Source organism: Desmodus rotundus, chromosome 2 (assembly GCF_022682495.2).
Source record: "Desmodus rotundus isolate HL8 chromosome 2, HLdesRot8A.1, whole genome shotgun sequence".
Lineage (NCBI taxonomy): Eukaryota > Metazoa > Chordata > Mammalia > Chiroptera > Phyllostomidae > Desmodus > Desmodus rotundus.
In genome coordinates this window covers 1,688,717-1,706,232 of record NC_071388.1, presented here as the reverse complement: position 1 = coordinate 1,706,232, position 17,516 = coordinate 1,688,717, and the positions used below count along the sequence as shown (strand labels likewise).

Sequence of the window (17,516 nt, the reverse complement as noted above, 5' to 3'; positions counted from 1 at the left end):
AGAAAAATGAAATCCTTTGAAGTCACTCTCTTCCCACGCACTGCCTCCCACAGGGACCCGCCCCAGCCCCGAGCGAACCCGGTTCTGAGGCCGCTTGCCCACATGTCACCTTTCTGTGAAGGTTTCTCAAAGATGTCCGCGTCTCCCGGCTCCCTGCCTGGTTACTGGCAAGGGGAGCCACGCCGGCCTTGCCCAGATCGGCATACCCAACTGCCTGAAACAGAGGAACATCCCCCTCGGCCAGCTTTGCCTATTCCCACCTCCTGCCCGTCTTCCGAAAGGCATCCAGAAGGAAGGGGGAGAACACTGGCCTTCCGACTTTAGGAAAACAGGCTCTAAAGTCATATTTTTAAAAGTAGCTTTCGCCTAGGTATTCACCCCAGTGGGTTGACACGGTAGGGACGCGGACGTTTACAGCAGCCGTGTGCACAGTTGCCAAAACTGGGCGGCACCCAGGGCGCCTTCGGCAGGTGGGAGATAAGTCGACTGTGGTGCAGCGGACAGGGGAGGGCTGTTACTCAGTGAGAAGAAGAAATGAGCTCTCAAGTCGTAAAAAGACACGGAGGAAACTTCTACACGTGTTTCTAAGGGAAAGAAGGTGGTCTAAAAAGATGACAGACCGTATGATTCCAAGCATGTGACCTTCTAGAAAAGGCAAAGCTATAGAGACAGTAAGAAAGGTCAGTGGCTGCCAGAGGTTTCAGGAGGAGGGAGCAGGACTGGGCGGAGCTCAAACTTCTCAGGCTGGTGAAGTTAACCCTTGTGAGGCTGTAATGGAGGCTACACGTCATCGTGATTTGTCAAAATCTGCAGGATGTACGACTCAGAGCATCCTGATGCACCCCGTTCCCTGGCGGGCCCAGCACAACGCAGGCGCCCTGGGTGGGGACAGCATCTTGGGGTCGGCTCCTCGACCGACCCGAATGTACGACGCTCTCACAGATCCTAAAAATAGGAAAAGCGATGCAGCGGGGGTGGGAAGGGCGGGGAACTCTTGTTGTTTCAGCACCAAACCTAAAACCATTCTAAAAACTAGTCTGTTCCTTTTTTAAAAGTAGACTGAGTGTCTTTCCCTCTCGTAAGAGCTGACCATCAGGGACGGTAGGACCACGGTCACGTGCATCGCACAGGACGTTCGCGGTGGAGCCTCCTCACCGCCGGAAATTTACCACCAGCCCCTCGGCACAGCGGGCCCCGGGACCCGCGGCCCGGCCACGCAGCCGTGACCAAAGAGGCCGAATCGACCCCGGAGGCCACAGAAGGGAGAGGCACCTCCTTGGAAAATAAGGAAGATGAATTTATTCGGAAGGTTTCAGCGTGTATTTTAATGCACCTTTACAAAAGACCAGCAGACCTCTCATCACGGCGGCCCGTGGGAGAGCAAGCTCCGCCCCAGACAGCGAAATGCTGGCTCAGGGCAGTGTCCCACTGCCAGCTGGGCAGGGAGGTGACACTCATTTCGTATTAATGCCCCCTGACCTGATCAGTCACTCGTGATGGGGACAGAGAGGGAGGGACCGTTTCTCCCTGCGGCCGTGAACTGGTGACTGCGAACAGACGGGAAGGGGGAGGGAAACAGGTTTTTCTTGGCCAAAGGGGCTCCTAAGAAAAGTCAGGATGGGGAGGAGGGGACCGGGCACCCGGTACTGTAAGGGGCAATGGGTCGGGTTCTCGGAGGATGGGGGAGGCAGCAGGGACCCGCGTCTTGGGATCAAAGGAAACTGCTGTGAAGAGGGAGCCCAGGAGCCCAGAGGCACTGCCCCTCTTGAGAGGCAACTGCCCCTCGGGGCTCCCCCAAGGCCCTCAGCAGGTTGGGCAGTGGGTCAGTTCTCACCTATGCTCAGGGGCAGGATGGGGTGTCAGAGGTGGGGGGCAAGCCCAAGGGGACAGCCTGATTCACCAGCCCCTTGTTCTGGGTTGTTTCAAAGGAACGAGCTCCCACAGGCCAAACTCACCAGTACAGGCTCACCTACAAGCTACCAAGCGCCCCCGCCCTCCCTCCACCCACCCGGGCTCTCCCGGCATGTCTGCAAAGACGGCAATCAGGCGCTGAGGGTGGGAGGCTGGCCACAGAGAACTCCACCGGGAGGGGAGCCCCGCGGCCAAAGAAAGCGCAGTGGCCTTGGTGCCAGGCCCCGGAGAGCAAAGGGGCAGACAGGCGCCCACTGGGGAGAAGGGTTGTGTGTGCGTGTGTGCCTGTGCACGTGTGCAATGAGTGTGAGCACACGTGGGTCTGTGCTGCACACTGCACGTGTGAACACTCGTGTGTGTGCAAGTCTGAGGTGTGCGTGCATCCGGGGAAGGCATGGGTGTGTGTGTGCGCGGGTGTGAGTACAGGTGTGTGTGTGTGGAGTGCACGTGTGGATATGTGTGGCGTGCACACCGCAGGTATGTGAGAGTGCTCACGCCCGTCCAGAGCACTGGGAGGGGGTGAAGGAGTTTCTCCCAGGCCAGGCCAAGGCCAGCAGAGGTCAAAGGTCGGGCTCTAATGTACCTGAGGCCCAGGCTGAGGGGCAGAAACTCAAGAGGGAGCCTGGGGAGCCCCTCAGGGCCACCCTGACGTGAAAGGGGGGAAGTGAGTGACATAACACAGAACAGCAGGGGCCGCGGGGTTCAGAGGGGCCAGAGGGAGCCGGGGGGTGGGGGAGCCGGTGGAGACCCACATGGACACGCCCAGCAGAATCCACGCCGCCCAGGGATGGACGGAAGGTGGCTCTGTAGTGGCTTTTCTCCCACCGACTGGCCACTGACCGCCCTCCGCCAGTCACGTCAGGCTCGGCGCTTCGGACTCTTCCTTGACAAAGGCCCTCAAAAGAGGGTTTGTCCAGCACGGCAGCTCGTCACAGGAAATGAGAACGTGTGTGCCCCGTGTTCGGGGCCACGCCAGGCTGGACGGCCACCGACAGACAAGAGGTGAGGACCATCAGGTGACAGGTTCTCACCCACGTCCAGGGGGAGGTTCCGGAAAGACTTAACAGGGGGATGCATCTGGCGATAAGCAAACCATATTGGGGGCATCAGCTCTCAAGTGAGAGGTCCGAGGGGAGGGGGCTGGACCAGACTCCCATGGGCTCCCATCTGCAGGAGGATGTTTCGCCCGTGGACGCGGCCGCAGGACAGATTTCAGTAATAAACTGAGAGTAAAGCGTCCCCCGCAAGCACACGACTCCCCAGGCAGCCAGTGGTTTCCCCTGAGCAAGAGTTTCAAGGATTAGGTTTTATCGTCAAAGCTCTGTATCGAAACCAAACGATTCTTAATCTTCCATTTATTTACAAGTGGGCAACTTGGTAAAACACAAGAAAAATTTGTTAAGCACGTACCAATTTTATGTATTCGAAATGAAAGCCTAATTGAGTTCCTACAATGGTTACGAAACGAAAGAGCGATTCGTTCCTAAAAAGAGGCCACTCTCTACACTGCGACCTGAAAAATAAACAAATTGGTACCAAGTCAAAGAAGAAACTCCCTCGAAATTTCAGGGAACATACGGAACATTCCAGAAAGTACGTGGGACTGGCCACCAGAAAGCTGCCACCCCCACACCGGCTCAGCCAGTGGCTGCATTCGATCGATTTCCCCTCCTTCATGCAGCACGTCCCACTGTGCGCCCCCTGGGCTGGCGCTGAGCCAGCGGGGGCCTGCGCGGAAGACAGACATCAGACAAGGAAGCTGTCACAGGAAAAGTGTTGGGAAAGCAAAGCAGAAGGCGCTGTGGAAGTTTGTGACCAGGGTGCCTAGCCTGGAGGGCCTCCTGGAGGAGGTGAGCTTGCAGCTGGGACCTAAAGGACGAGCAGGACTCGGCCAAAAATGGCCAGGGCCACAGAAACAGAGACCAGCGGTGGGGCTTTGGGGCCCAGAACTCCGCTTCCCGCGAGTAACATAAATGATGCCGACGTGCAGCGAACTGTCCTCGGCACAGCAGCTCCTCAAGCAACATCCTTGGGCTCAACGCGACTTCAGCGCCACGGCGACGAGCTGCCCTAGGAACTCACTTTTGTCTGTGTCAGTCAGCCCACGGTCAGGCGGGTTTGGTTGGACATCTTTTCGCTTAAACTCGCAGAACCGACCAACCGTGTTAAGTGAGAACTGGCTGTACGCCCAGGTGTCGGCCCATTCCACCCCCCGACAGCCCAGGAAGCAACCCGCCCCTTCTTTCTGCTGCGTACTTGGAAGAAGAGGCACAGAAGCCTGAGCAACGCACCCGATGCAGCGAGCTGCCGTGGGGATGCAGGCGGTCTGGCTTCAGAACCAGCACGGCTGGCTGTGGCACCCCCAACCCGCCAGGCTGTGAGCCAGAGCATGGGAAAACCTCAGGTCTCCCTCCCTCCCTCCCTTTTCAAAAACCCTTGGTCTCTAGAACCAGCGCCTGCACAGCTCGCAGCAGAAGGCCCTGGCCCCAAACTCCCCTCACATCTGCTGCCCCACCCTCCCCTCTCCAAGAAGACCGAAAAGTTGAAAAAACTGCTTCATTCCAGATGGGTCCAGGTTGTGCCTGCTTCTCGTCAGGCCCACAGAACAAAGCAGGGGCCCCTCTTCCCGGCATTCCTCCCCAGTGCACGCCCGCGGGCCCTGTGCCCGTGTTGGTGAATGAACAAGGTCATGCCCGGGGCGCAGGGCTGACGCACTGGCAGGCCTGGCTCCACCCCCTCGGGTCACGTGCCCCTCCCCTGCGGCCGGCTGGCGTCTTCCCGCTGGGGGGGGTGGGGAGCAGCACTGTGCGCCCCGCCAGGTCCACCTGTGCAGTCCGATTGGACTTGGTCAGCTGGACGGCACAGACGACCCTCAGCTCAGCAGCGTGCGCAGATCCGGGGCCGTCGGGGATGGCGCACGCAGGGCTGGAGCTCTGTGTGCAACAAGGAGTCATCACATTTCGGAGTCCCGCTGGCTGAGCACGTTTGAGAAGAAGAAAAAACGTGCTGGGATGGAGATGTGAAGACCACGCCGAGCCGCTGCCAGAGTTGCCAACGGCCTGTTGCAGCAAAAGACGCAAACCTTACGGCGGGTCGGTCGGGTGCGAGAGGCAGTTCTCCCTGCCAGCTGAGCAATCTGCTCTACGCAAGTGTAGTTTCCTTTTCTTTTAGTGTCATGTTTACACAATTGTTGAAGTCCGACCTTTAAATGACACTGCACTAGTTCTGGGTGGGTGACCAAGGATGCAGATTTAACGTCCCGGGAAAGACGGCTCCCCTGACAAGTCGATGGCGACCACACACCAGTCCAGCAGCAGTCCCCACCCCACGGACCCAGAGCCCTCACACCGGAGAACGCCGCCCACTCCCTGCTGCTGTCCCATCTGTGTGCTCGGAACTCTTCCCAGGAGGGCCGGCCCCCAGGGCATCTCTGCTGCCCCCCCAAAATCTCAACCTCAAATAATTTACGAATGCATTCCATCGGTGTGGCACGGAGGTGGAAGTTCTGTGCCGTGGAAAAGGGTGGCAGGAAAGAGCGCACCAGCGGCAAGCCGGGTTATGGGGGCTCAACAGCAGTGGTGTCGAGTGTGAAGGTCAAGGCTTCAGTGAAAGCCGCCAGAGTCGACTCCAAACAAACGTCTCCTTGCGCTGTCTCGGCCACGTGCTGGGCCACCTGCTCCGAGTGCGCCCACAACATGATTTCTTCACGCAAACACAGCACCCTCTCCCACAAGCCCTGTACTTCCCACCATCCCTGACTTTCGAACCTCCGCGCCTTGGCCGTGATTGGCTCACGGATGCATTTCCAAGAAGAGGGGAGAGGAGATCAGAGCAAGAAAAAGCACCCGTCTTCACTGTCAAAACATTACTCAGCTCCTTCCTTCCCCACTCAGGCAGTGACAGCAGGGAAAGGGACCGGATTTCGTGAAGATTCTTTCAACGGGCTGCGGATAATTTCCTTCCGGAGAGACCACGGCACAGCTGTCACCCGCTTCTCCTTTGTTGTCCTCAAAATCCCCGGAGCTGGGCACACGCACCCCTGTCCTAACACCCCGGGTCCCACGGAACTCGCTGCCGGCTCTGCCTGCTGCTGCGGCCAGGGGAGCTGGTGACCCAGGCCGATCCGCCCAGAAGCTGTCTGTGGGTGTCATCCTCATCAACAGACACAGCACCCGGCACTCTGGTGACAATCCCTTCCCCAGTAGCGGCAGAGCTATGACAGGACAGGCGATGCAGGGAGTCGTCAGAAAGAGCCCAAAATAGCATTATTCACTCAAAATTTCTAAGTGTTCCCTTCCCTGCTGATCCAAACTCAAAGCGTCCTAATGACACATGATTTCGTGACAATGCGCGGGAGTAAAAATAGGGACTTGGAGAGGTTCTCTCACTCAGGGAGGAAATGATCCGCCTGCAAGCATCTCGTGGTCCGGGCTGGCTCCGGGGGGGGGGGGGGGGACACCCCACTGTCCCTGGCACCAGTGTGGCAGGGGGGCGTCGCGGCGCCAGTCCCCTCGGGAAGGAACGTCTGTCTCCACCCGCAAAGCCAGCCAGCGCAATGTCTTACAGACCTGCAGCCACTGTCCCCACGAAGCAGACAGTGTGTGAACGGCTTCCAGCCGACAAAAGCACCCTAGAAGCTGAATTTTCAAAACTGTACATTTCCGCAAAAGGTCAAACGCAGGGTTGTCAGATGACCCAGCGGTTCGCTAGAGCAGGGCGAACACACGTTCACACCACAACGCACGCCGCAGCGGCTTACTCAGGACAGCCGACGGCGGAACAACCGCACGGCCGTCGCTGAGGGCGGGCAGACCGGCAGCGGCACGTGAGGTGCCTCAGCCGCAAAGAGGATGGACGCACGGACACCTGCTCTGCTGCGGCTGGATCCGGGAGGCACTGCCCTGGGGGACAGCAGCCGGTCACAAAAGGCCACAGGCTGTTTCTTCCGCTCACAGGAAACGTCCCGAACAGGCAAATCCATAGCAACGGACAGGAGAGGCGCAGCTGCCTGGGACTCACGGGAGGTGGGAGTGGGGGGTGAATGGGTCTCTTTTTAGGGTGATGAAAATTCTCTAAAATTAGATTAGTGGTGAGAGTCACACAACTCCGTGAGTATACTAAAAATCCACTCAACTGCCTACTTTAAAATGGTGAATTTTACGGTATATGAATTGTATCTCAATAAAAAGTGTTACACGTGTGTGTAGATACACACCCCACCCATCTGATGCTTTGATCTTGCTTTTTAAATGAGAATCCACTAGCTCTGGCTGGTGCAGCTCAGTTGGTTGGAGAGTTGTCCCCTACCAGAAAGGTCGTGGGTTCAATTCCCGGTCAGGGCACATGCAGATTCGACCCTCGGCTGGGGTGCGGTGCAAGAGGCAATCGATCAACCTTTCTCTCTCACACTGATGTTGCTCTCCCTCTCTCCCCCTCCCTTCCCCTCTAAGTATGTCCTTGGGTGAAGATAAGAGAGGAAGGAAGGAAGGAAGGAAGGAAGAAGGGAATGAGAACCTACTAAACATGAGCACTCCCTACGCTCCCTCCACAACCCAGAGTTTTTGCGGCGGCAACTCCACGGAGACAGGACTCTGCCGTTATTGGAGAGGTGAGCGGCTCCTGGGGAGGAAAAGCGGGCGCTTTCATTTCTAACCCAACGGTTGTGCCTCACTGAGAGCAGGTACCCGCCACCAACGTGTCCGACAACGTGGCTTCCCCCACTTTCCCTGTGGGGCTCCGCCGCAGGGGGAAGCCGGTCATAGTTCTAAAGATGTCTGATTTTCATAAGTATTTGCCAGGTTGGTTTGGCTCCTGGGGGACACCTGTCACTTGTGAGGGCCAGTTCACGGCTCCAATGGTGACTCGATTTAACTGAAAGAACAGCTGTGGAGCAGCCACCACGGAGACAGCAGATGTGAGGGCAGCGCCACCCCAGCACTCGCCGCAATCAGCCTCCGGCCACCGCCCCATGAGGCTCCCTCTGGCCCCCAGCGGCTGCTCTCAGTCCTCTGCACACAGTAAGAACAGCAGCCGACACCTCCCTGTCCCTTCCTCCGGACCAAACACGGGTCCGAGCTTTTTCCATAGGTCAGCCCGTTAGTTCTCTGCACGGACGCCACCCCAGCCACGAGGTCGGCATCGCTGTCAGTCCGACTTTACAGAGGAGACCGAGGCCCCGAGTGGCTACTAAGGTAACGCAGGGTCGCGCGGCTGGTACGGGGCAGAGCCGGGATGCAAGCCCAGGCCCTCGGCCAGCAGGCGCCCCTGCTCAAACCCCACCTGGGCGTGAGCCCGACTCACAGACAAGCCCCAGACACACACGCGGACGAGTCACGGAACCGCCGCAGTGGCTCCGCCCCGGCCGAAGCACAGCGCGCCCAGGCGCGGGCGCAGCGCTCACCTGTGGACCACCCCGGCCCGGTGCAGGTGCTCCACCGCGGACACGAGCTGCCGGATGTATCTGCGGGCCTCGGCCTCCTCCAGCCGCTTCTTCTCGTATATCTTGTGCATCAGGTTGCCCCCGGGACACAGCTCCATGACCAGGTAGTAGCTGTTCTCCGTCTCCAGGATGTCGAGCAGCTGGGTGATGTTGGGGTGGCGGATCATCTGCTGGATCTGCCCCTCTCGCCGGAGGTTTTTGGTGACGTACGTGTCCTTCTTGGCTCGCTTCTTGTCGATGACTTTTATGGCCACCTAAGGAGACAGCGAGAACACGGCTGTGGTCAGTCCCCGCGGGCAAAGGTTATTTATTCCCTGACTCCGCACAAGAACCGAGGAAAGCACCAGGAGAAAAACTCGATCTAAGACAGCCTCAGGGAAAGAAAGCAAAGTGAAACCTCCGCGAGGACCAAAAGGCACAACAATTGAGGAAGGGAGGGAAGTTTACTGAAGCAACTTGGACGGTGGTCTGTGGGGCTCCGCAGTGGGGCAGCGTCCAACTGGGGTCTCCAGGGGTAAAACACCAAGTTCTCCCTGGCCACGGGCCTCTCCCCGCCCCTCAGGCCTCACTGTCCTCCCTCCAGGGTGGGTCCCCCTGCATCAACCAAGGCTGCCCCACCTGCCGTGTGAGGCCGTGAGCAGGGCACTGTGGGACGGGGGCTCAGTGACTAGGCGGCCTGGCAGCCCTTGCGCCCGGCACCAGCCCCCGACCAGGCCTCCCTGCCTCCAGTGCTCGGTGCCCTCTCCGTCAGAGATCACCACAAAGGGCGACTCTCGGCCGCAACCTGCAGCTGCTCCCAGGCCTCATCTCCACGACGCACAGGACGCTCCTCCTGAGTCCCTTCCCCAGAGGCTGCGTGTCGCATACGAAGCGCATTCGGGACTCCGGCCCCCAGAGCCATGAGAGAGTGGGCCCCTGCTGTTTTGAGCCCCTCGGTGCGCGGTGCTGACACCACAGGTGCCCCCGCCCCCGCCCCCGCCCCCGCCAACCCGGCTGCAATGGGAGATCTGCCGCCCGACTCTAGGCGAGGAGGGGTCTCTCATGGAGAAGACGAGCTGCCTTAGTCAGGGGTCTTCAGGAGGAAAATCAACCTGCACATCCTCGCCCAGGACTGAGGGCAAAGACCAGACCGGACCCCCAGCTGTCCTGAGTGGGCTGAGGGGCAGGGGTGCCGGGGGGCTGGCAGCCTGCATGTCGCCCTCGGTGACCAAGGAAAAGGACGACGGCGTTGTGAAAGGCCCCGAAACAAAGACTCCGGCTCCTCCACGGGCCCAACGGGCTGCCAAGCCCCCGGAATTTCACAAAGGCTGCCCGCAGGCCTCCCCGCGAAGCAGCGCGGCGAGCACCCGGCACAGGCATGCAGCTCACCCGCTTCTCTCTCCGTAATTAAGGAACTGCATTCCTGACAACACCACAACCCCACCCTCCTCTCCGCCCCCACCCCCACCCCCACTCCCACCAGAACAATGCCCACCAACAAGGGATAAAATCAGCAAACTAACTTTTAAACAGCTAAGCTGGTAGGAAAGAAAAGGACAAAAAAGAAAGAAGCAGCTCTAAGGAGCTGCAGTGGCAGCTGCGGGGGGGAGGGGAGGAGGGGTGGCAGGGGAGGAGACCAGAGGGGTGAAAGGCAAGTTGGAGGGGCTGCCCTGCGGGAAGGGGTCACCACCCCTCCACCCCAGGGATGGGGACACAGGCCTCAGGCTGTGGGTCCCAGTCATCGAGGCGGGCCTGGTGGGAAGGAATCCAAACCTAATGGCCCTTGTTACACATCAGGAGAAAAATCACCCCATAAAATTGTTCTGGATGAAGGCACACACCCCACCCCACAAGCCCACGGGTGCCTGAGGCAGCCAGGCCACGCCCCCGGTGCCAGTTAACTTTCACCGCGGAGCCGACCTGTGCAGAGGGTGGAAAAGCATTGAAGCTTAGTTCCGCTAAGGAAAAACATGCATTTCTTCGACCTGCGGCTTTAGCATGTTAAAAAAAAGGCCTGGACCACATTGCATGCGGTGTTTCGAATCCTGGAACCAAGTCGCTTTTACCCCCCACGGCAGCGGTTCTGCACCAATCTGGGCTCTCACCTCCCTCAAACGGCGGCTCGGCGGAGACCGAGCACACAGAGGCCACAGGATTTCAAATTCATCCCTCCATCCTGGTCGCCGGTCACCACCTGCAGAATCCATCACTCGGCAGCACCCTGGGGACGGTCTGCGTGTCCCATCTCCACAGTGGGAAGGCAGACGGATTCGGATCTTCCCCACGACAGAGGAGAAACCGCCAATCAAAGAGACACCTCTTTCACGGTAACACAAAACACACATGGGCGCTTCACCCATGACACAGCGTGTTTTCCAAAGTTCCCGTCTTCCTTTCATTGACACGACTTCACACGGCGACGTTTCAGAGAATCCGGGGGCCAGAGAACCAGGGGCCTGACCACCTAAAATTTCTTCTTATGTGGAAACGAGCTGAAAAGAGCTCTTTCCAGAACACTTAGGTTTCTTAGTGAGAACTGGATGGTAAACTCAAACATTTACTCCGTCAGCCAACACCTACGAAGCTCCTGAAACACCCTCAGTCACACTGTTTCCCACGCCATGCATGCACGGGAAAACAGACACGGGTGTTCAGGCCCACGTGTGCGGAGAACGTGGATTCCTTCACTGTCGCCACCTGCCACGGGCTGAACAGCATTGCCCCCCAAATCCACATGGCGAAGCCCGAACCCCCAAGGGCGCTATGTTTGGAGACTGGGCCTCAGGAGGTTACACTGTGGATGGTCGAGGACAAAAGGGACAGCCCGACCGGACAGGACTTGTCCACACGGAGGAGAGGCCCCGCCTGTGAGGAGGACCTCACCTCAGACAGAAGGGGCGTCCGCTAGCCGAGCAGGGATGAGCCCAGCCCTGCTGACACCTCGGTCTCCAACGTCCTCAGGGAGAAAACACGCGGCTGTTTACACCCAGGTCAGAGCGCCCGGCCTGTGGGGTTCCGTCAGGGCAGCCCTGGCCGACTGTTCCAGGCCTCTCTGCAAGTCGTCAGCAGTGACAGAACGGCTTCCTTTCACATCCAGTTGCAGCAACAGAGTCTGGGCGACAAGGACTGAGCGGGGTGTGCAGGGGCAGACTCCCCAAAGCCATGAGGACCGTGACAAGGGGCCCAGGGCTCCGAGGCTCCGGGCGTACACCCGAGCCTGAGCCGGAATCCAGGGTGAAAACTGCGGGGACTGGTGTGACCCAGTGGGAGGTGTGACAATACATCGGGTTCACGCCTTCTTCCAAGAAGCGACCCGCACAAGCATCGGAAGAGACTTATTTAACATGGGGCAGAAAACATCCTTCGCTGGCTTTATGGCCGACTCCAGGGCGGCGCCGTGTCCCGGAGAGAGAGTGCCAGACAGCGAGCACGCGGGTGGCTGTCTCACACGGGGCCCGTTACCTGCTGCTGCTTACGTAGCACAGGGAGACAGTGCTGACCCCTGGCTCCCTGCCGGCCGCCCTCCGCTGCTGCGGCCCAAACCCGTCTCCTTGCACAGGAGAGGAAGGCTTCCTTCCCCAGTTTAAACAGCAGAGCTCGTTAGGACTGGCCTTGGCAACTGTAACAGAACCCAGGGCTGAGGAAACGCAAAGGAGAACTCTAGTCAAAGGAAGAAGTAGAGCAGGGTGTCCGACCTTGTGGCGTCCCCGGGCCACACTGGAAGAGGAGTTGTCTTGGCCACCCGTTACATACACCAGCACTAACGAAAACCGGCGAGAAAAACAGGTGTTAAGTACATTTATGACTTTGTGTTGGGCCACATTCACAGGCATCCCATTGGCCACCCCTGCAGGGCAGCGGGCAAAGGGTCTCCAGGCTGGGAGACCCTCCATGCCCACCTCAGGGGCACAGGGCCACAGTCATTGGGACCAGCTACGCCCTGACTCCAGCTTGGGCCCCCAAAGCAAATTGCGTCCCAACCCCCTGGGACACCCTGCTGGTGGGGACCCAGAAGCTAGTCCTTGCGAGGGAGGGAGGAAGACGGTGAGCGGCGAGGTGAGGATTCTGAGATGACAGAAGGGCCGCCTCCCCGCAGCCGCTGGAATTCTTACCGGAACCCCTCTACGGGCTATAGCGTGCGTGCTTCAGAGAGCACGTACTACCCACAAGGAAAGAGGAACCCCAGTTCCCTGCTCAGCAGGAAGTTGCCACAACTCGGGAATCCAGGGAGGACAGGAGGGACGAGTTAAAACAGGCAATGCTCGAATCATTCCTCGGCTTTGGAAAAGCCAACAAGGCCCACGGGTAACCCCTCTTGGTATCCCCCACCACGGCGGGCTCCTGAAGCACCGAACACAGCGAGTCAATAAATATACTGGTTAAAGAACTGAGCGTCCAGCCCTGGCAGGTGTGGCTCAGTGGATTGAGTGCCCGCCTGCGAACCAAGGGGTCACGGCTGGTTCGATGCCCAGTGGGGGCACATGCCTGGGTTGTGGGCCAGGTCCCCAGTAGGGGGCGCAAGAGAGGCAACCACACACTTATGTTTCTCTCCCTCTCTTTCTCCCTCCTTTCCCCTCTGTCTGAAAATAAATAAATAATATCTAAATAACAACAACAAAAAAAACCCCGATTTGCCCCGAATACCCTTTGACCCCGACCCCGCAGCAGCCTCTCCTGCTCCAGCTTCCTCCTCCTCGGCCCGTTGGCAATGAACGAGAATCGTAAGGAGGGACAATACGTCACCTGAACAAACACGAGCAGACCCATGGAACCCAACACAGCCCTCACTGCTGCTGCTGGGAAGACCTCCCGCGGGGACGGCCCGCCCCACTCCTCTCCGCTCTCCCCTGAGAAAGTCTCCCTGTGCTCCTGTCCGGCCCCTGAGGCCACTTCATCCCCGCCCGCTGACCCCCTCCCCACCCAGCACAGTCAGGAGGCCCCCTCCTGGCCCCCCCTGCTGCCAGCCAGCTCCCCAGGCCCCCCCTCCACCCCGAGGGCCCCCAGCTTCCCTCTAAGGCCGGTGATGGGTGCTGCCTGTGCCCAGACACCTTGGGATGAAGCTCGGTCCCTTGATGAGAAATTGAAAATCCCTCCTGGCCTGGTACCAGCCCCCCACAGTTCCCCCCGGCCCCCCGCTTATTTTTAAGGAAAAAGGAATTGTTTCCCACACGAGAGAACGAGGTCCCTCACCATGAGAACAGTTTTAAATTCTGAGAGCTCCGTATTTTTGGCAGAGGGGCCCCTGTGGTCGGAGGTGCTGCTCCCCCTTGTGATTCCTGTGAGTCTGAGTCACGTGCTCGTTACCCTCGTCCCTTGTGGAGATCGGTGGAGCTTCGTTCGGTCGGAACGAGGCAGGAGAGATGTTATCCCGTCTTTCCCGGGACACCAGACCTGCTAGCCCCACCGCCCCTCCGCCAAAACCAATTGGGCCCTGTGATCGGTGTCACAGTTCGTCAGGTGGGTCAGCGGTGACGCCCTCGCTGCGCTGGACACGCTTTCATCAAGACGCAGAGAAAAGACCGATGGCATGAATGGTGTCCACAGTCCAGTCGTGGTCAGGCCGGTCTCCGCGACCCACGTCCATCGGTCCACCCATCCATCTCGGCAACTTACGCCACATAAACATTCAGGCTGGCTGGGGAGCCATTGAGTGACCCAAATGATCTAGTTCAGCTGTCTACAGACACAGCGTTAACGAGCTACCAGGACAACCGCCATTTCTTTGTCGGCTGTGTGGCGTGAAAACCGGTAAAAAGGCCACGGCCCACAGTCACCAAGCTACACGCATCCGGTGGAGCTGATCCCATTACTGACCGCTTGACAAGCGAGACACGGCAGGTGCGTTGGAAGGAGACCCTGTCACATCCCCCTTTTCAAGGGGGGACCCTCGGTTCACAGAGACATGCCCCCCCGGCCGCCCAGCCGGGACACGTGCAGCCTGGACCTGACTCGAACCCACAGCCCCGCAGCTTCTGGGCGTGGCTCCCGGCAGGTTCTTTGACCGAATTAGCCACCCGGGTTCACACAAACCATATGCAAGTTATCCATAAACCACACGTCGATATCCTGGAAATGGACAAAATGTGAGTCCCTCTGTGGATGGTCCTCGTAATTTCCTGTTAAGAAATCCCGGTGGAAATTTAAAACACCTGATTCTCTCCCAGGCTGTGGAGACAAGCACACTGGGGGTGCAGAAGCCACTGCCGGGAGTTTTAAACGGGGTTACTTGGCTGTCTGTTTAGCCGCTGGCACGTGGGGTCACACAGCCCGCAGCACCACACGAGGGCAAGTCGGGGGGAGTTCCACGGGCGATGCCAGTTTCCTTCCAGAGCCAGAGTTTGTTCCCAGGGACGTGGGTACCTGTCCCCGAGCACCTGGGGTGGGGCAGCACGAACACAGACTGGGATCGAGGTGTCAACGGGCTTCGAGGTGTCAATGGGCTTCGCTGCTCCTGGGCCTGCTCTCCTCGTAGTCTTCTCCTGGGTCCTCCCAGGGGCTTCTCCACTCTGCACATCTGTGTCCTAGGTCCTCTCCTCCGGAGGACACCCACAGGACCTCATTTCACTGTTACCTCCTCCATACAGAGCCCGTCACCGAACACGGTCACATTCTGAGGCTGGGGGCGGGGGTACACCCTAACAAACACCCCACAACACCTTAAAACCCCTGACAGACACCCTGACAGGCACTCAGCGTGACAAGTGGCTCTGCTGGTGCAGAGTCACCAGTCACCGTCCGGATCTGAAATCCCCCTCTGTCACCCAGAGGTGCGTGAGCGCTCTGGTTACACACAGAGAAACCCAAAACCATCCCGCTCCTTTCCCAGGAAGAACAGAACAAAGAAAACAGGCAAACTCTGTTCAAAGGCTCTTGCTTTTCTCCACTTGCATGTGACTGTCACCGGCCCCTTACGAAATTGTCACGCCATGTACCCAGACCAGGGAAAACTGGGCGGAGGAGCAATCGGCACTTCAGGGGATTTTTCTCTTCCAACTGGTGGTGGGGGCAGGGGACGGGACGCAGCTGACGGTCACTTCAACCCTCAACTCACAGGAAGCCTGAGCCCGGGCCGTTGTCAGTTCCAAGGGTGACCCAGGACACAGAAGGGTCATAGGTCTCGAGGCTCCAGGGCAGAGTGTGTCTCCAGACCTCCCTTCTTCCCCACCCGGTGTTCAAGTTCATTGTTGTCTAGTGTCTGCAGGGTGGTGGTGGACAGGAACCCGGAAGAGCTCCTTTCCCTCCCACGGAGAGAAGCCGGGATGCGGGCCTCTCCAGAGGGCAGCCGGGCCGAGCGACAGACGTCTCCCTGAGGTCCCCTAAGACCCCAGGACCTCATGTGCCGCACTTCCAGGAAATGTTTTCACTGCAACACGGTGAGTTCTGTGTGTGGGGTTCCCAGCTCGGGGCAGATCTGATTCTCGCCCCTGTTCGCAGTGTGTCTGGTGGCTTACACAAAAACGTCCACTTGGGGGGCACTTGGGACAGAAACCTGCGCCCCCCTTGGCCTGCCAGCCTCCTGTGCCCCAGGGAGCCGCGCACACCCAGCGGGGCACCCCGTGCCACGTGGTCTCCCCAGAGGGGACGCCTTTCCCCGAGGGTCTGCCTACGTAGGCGCCTTGCACTCGTTTGCACCAACGCCCCTGCCAGCTGCTCCGCGTCAGGAGGACAACCAATGACGTCTGGAAGGAGAAACACAGGTCAACTCCGACGGCCACGTAAAGGGAAGGCTCCTCCTCTCTGAACTGGCAACTACTGGGGAGTTCCGGCCTCACAGCACACCTAGCAAAGGGCTTTAGGGTAGGAAACGAGTGTTTCAAAAGGGCGTGAGGGAAGGGGGAGTCTTCCGGCTGCGAATGGGGATGCATTAGAAGGGGGAGACCTGAGCGTTCTCTTCCCTCCCCTGGCCTCGGCCTTGGGTCGCCTTCACTTCCACAATGAAGAGATGAGACGTGCCATCTTCAAAATTTGACATTTAATACTTTAAACTCCAAAATGAGCTCTAACTCAAGGAGCATCCCTGCCCGCAGGCTACAGGACACAATCGATGTTCTATTCTCACATCACAGGATGCTTGGCAGCCCAACGGAGCTGAAAAGGGACAAGAATAAAGTCGCTTTGGGGGAGCGCGGGCTCTGTAAGAACGGAAGCACAGAAATGCGGCCACTAATAATCCAAGACAGAATCCTCAGCCCAATCCTGGAGTCTAAAGAGATCTCGACGTCACAGGAATTCCAGCCAAGAGCTGGTCAACAAGTAAAGAAACCATAGCCCCTACGGATGGCAATGTGGAGTGAGAAAGAGTCGGCCACCAAACCAAACACAGAGAGCAAAGGTGCACCACAAACTTCTCCACACCACTCCGATCCGACCCCCCGACTTCCTCTTTCTTCCACAGTTAAGATGGTTTTCTGCAGGTGAAGCAGCCGGCTGCCAAGAAAGTTACACCAGAAGGATTCGAGGGCACCTTCCCGGCACCGTGGCCCCATCCAAGACATGGGAGGCAACCCAGAAACATCTAGAAAGAGCACAAAGTAAAAACCAGGAGGCAGAGATGCCCGCAACAGTGAGAAGCCCCAGCCGGAGGAAGATTCCCCGGGCCACAGAAGCTGCCGGAAGCTCCTGGCAGAGGCAGAGAGCAGGGAAGTGGAATTCAAGGAATGCAGACGTGGGGTCCCGGTGGACTTCCCGTCCTCAGGGGGGTGTTGATTGCAGGAGGGGAAGTGTAGCCAGTATCTTCTTCCTCCCCTCCCCTCCCTCCTTAAAGAAAAACTGCATCACCCACGAATAACTGAGTGGGCGTCTGTTTCTCTGTATCTGAAAGAGGCTAATTAACACAGACCTTCAAATATAGACGAGAAAGTCTGACAGGGGGGATTTACCAGCTGCCATGTGGTCCCCGACACAATATTGAATCTATTCCCAGGCCATGCGCTTCACATGCACACACACACACACACCAAGTACTATCTGTACATGTATTTCCACTACACACACGTCTGTACTTAGTCCAATTCCCATCGAATCCCGTGAGGCGTTGGCATCATTTTGCAGATCCAGAAACTGAAGCTCCGAGGGTCTGGCCTCCTTCAGGAAGGTCGCGCAGCTACCAAGCAGCAGAAAGGTGGCCGGAACCCAAGCCCACTGCCGCAGGAGCTGCCGTGCCGGACACCGTTAGGTCCCGCCGTTT

General features: G+C 58.5%; 1 protein-coding gene across 2 annotated transcripts in view; it reads right to left on the bottom strand.

Moving 5' to 3' along the window:
• The window catches only part of HUNK (hormonally up-regulated Neu-associated kinase), a 65,931-nt gene that overhangs the window by 35,717 nt on the left and 12,698 nt on the right, over positions 1–17,516 (bottom strand). For both annotated transcript variants that reach the window (XR_008425930.2, XM_053916645.2), the window contains exon 2: positions 8,312–8,604. Coding sequence is in view for 1 of the 2 variants with exons in the window: in XM_053916645.2 (XP_053772620.1) it covers positions 8,312–8,604 (293 nt within the window). In the remaining variant the exon portion in view is untranslated. The remainder of the gene's footprint in view (positions 1–8,311; positions 8,605–17,516) is intronic.